General features: G+C 37.8%; 1 protein-coding gene across 2 annotated transcripts in view; it reads right to left on the reverse strand.

Moving 5' to 3' along the window:
• Positions 1-2,381, reverse strand: part of Vil1 (villin 1) — a 49,085-nt gene that overhangs the window by 8,620 nt on the left and 38,084 nt on the right. Inside the window, exon 20 of one of the 2 annotated variants that reach the window (XM_023723027.1) lies at positions 2,232-2,334. The exons of the other annotated variant lie outside the window; for it this stretch is intronic. Coding sequence (XP_023578795.1) covers positions 2,311-2,334 — 24 coding nt within the window. The 3' untranslated portion in view covers positions 2,232-2,310. Of the gene's footprint in view, positions 1-2,231; positions 2,335-2,381 lie in introns of those variants that run through there. 2 annotated transcript variants of the gene reach the window in all.

Consider the following 2,381-nt stretch of genomic DNA (forward strand, 5'->3'; position numbering starts at 1 on the left):
TGTGTGGCCAGCTCAGCCCACCAGGGGGCGGGGCTGGCTGGCATGTGGTGCTGGGGGATTGAACCGCAGTCCCTGAGCTTTGCTAAGCTTGTTCTAAGTAGGTGCTTTAGACCACTGAGCCATCTCACCAGCCCATATATACTAACTTATATGAAGTTTCATAAAATGAATATATAAAGATAATTTTCATTGACTGATTAAATTCTTTTTTATGTGACTTGCCTTAACTCAATGAGAATTTTTACTTTGGTAAAATGTTTTATGATTTTCAAAAGTTCTCTTCCACTCTTACCTCATTACTGTGAGATTTTGTTACATAATTCAGATAACCAGAACATCATTTCCATGTATCACTAGTGGCTAGTTAATAGCCATAGCCTAGGGGTTGAGAAGGAACCAAAATGAAAAAGAAAAAACTTTTTCTTACCTGCCTGAATGAATATAAACGTATAGACTGTGACAGCTTTCTATAGCATCTATTATTTTCTACTTAGCTAATTTGATTTAGAATATATACAAGACTTTTTTAATTTGGGAGAGTTTGAGGGGTGCTAAGGATTAAAACCCAGGCCTCATGCATGCTGAGTACATGCTGTACCGCTGAGGTACATTGCCAGCCCTCATTAGCTTAGTTATTAATATGAAAGTAAACACTGTTTTGACATACAGTTTAGTGAGTGGGAAAATCCCAGTAATCATTTTAGCTAATTCATACTTCATTTACTCTAACAATACTATATTTCTAGAACTTGATCATGTGACACTGTGACCTCTGGATATTACAGATATTTGTTCTTCCCCATCCTTAATCATTGTGTCCTACTTACGATCTGTTCATGTTTCAGACCATTGCTGTACAGTAGTTATCAATTATGAGCTGGTCACACCTCTCCTTTAGAGGACCATTTGGCAATGTCTTTTCATTTTTGGTTGTCACAACTAGAGATGAGTGTTAATGGCATTTAGGAGGAAGAGGCCAGGGATGCTGCTGAAACTTTACAGTTCTGTGGTTTAACAGATACCTCCCTGTCCCCAGCCCCAAAAAACACTATCCCATCTCAGTTGTTCATAGTGCTTGGATTTGGAAACCACAGTGTTCATGTGGTAAGATGAATTATATGCAGTAATGCTTAGATGGGGTTATGGTAAGTTACTCTTAACAGTAGATGTCATTGTAGTCCTGATATTTCAGTTTATCAGAGAGAAATTTCCAAAATAATATTACATTCTCTTTCTTCAGATCCTGCCAGTTTTGCTGAGATAACCAAAGACTGTGATGAGAATAAAGAAAACAAAACTCCAGAAGGATCTCAGGGAGAGGTTGATTGGCTCCAGCAGTATGATATGGAGCGTGAAAGGGAAGAGCAAGAGCTTCAGCAAGCCTTGGCACAGAGCCTTCAGGAGCAAGTAAGTGAGCATCTAGTGCTACTTTCTCCATACGTATCTTTCCCAAGAAATGGTGCGACAATAACTAATATTTGTTGAGCATTTACTATATGTTAGGTGTCATTCTAGATGATTTACACACAATGTTACTGATCCACCCCCCCAAAAAAATGTTTGGAGCTGGCTTTGGATTTGAAACAGGCACCTTCGTAGATTTTCTTGTTTTGCAAATCTAAATGTGACAAAATGTCTTTCAGTTATATTCCATACTGTACTACCTAGTTCATCACTTGCTAAAGCAAAATGAGACATGGGAGACTTCTTTTGCAAGCTTTAAACACAGCTAATATACCACCATAATTTTATCATTAATATTTTAAGGGAATATATTGGCTTTAATTATTTCCTCACCATCTTTTCCTGTGAGTTTGTTTTTTTTTGTTGTTGTTGTTGGTTTTTTTTTGTTTTTTTTTGTTTTGTTTTTTTGGGGGTTTTTTTAGCGGAACTAGGGGTTGAACTCAGGCCCTTGCACTTGCCAAGGAAGTGCTTATTCCACTGAGCCATCTCCCTGGCCCCTCCTGTGAGTTTTTGAGACATAAAATCATCAGAAATAACATCTGAAGTTGAATTACCAGATTTTTGCACACTTTTTTGCTCTTTTCCTCTAATAATCTATTAAAGTTTTACACTTTTTGTTTTCTTTGGTGTTTGGTAATTTGTTTTCTGTTTGGTGATCTACTCCAGTTCAAATCCAGGACCTTACACAGAAACATTCTGCTGCTGAGCTATATTCAGCTAGGTCTGCAGCCCACAACTTTTACATATGTATGCCAGTGGATTTGTACCTTGGCACCACCCGCAATACCTGATTATACTGCAGGTGGTGTTTTCATGGTTGTCTGATCCCGTTCATTCCAAGTCACATCAGTGAAAAATTGCCAAGACTCCCTAGAATGAACGCATAGTTTTAATGCCTACAGTTTAAGGTTAAATTT

The sequence above is a fragment of the Octodon degus genome, unplaced genomic scaffold (genome assembly GCF_000260255.1).
Source record: "Octodon degus isolate 3935 unplaced genomic scaffold, OctDeg1.0 scaffold00096, whole genome shotgun sequence".
Classification (NCBI taxonomy): domain Eukaryota; kingdom Metazoa; phylum Chordata; class Mammalia; order Rodentia; family Octodontidae; genus Octodon; species Octodon degus.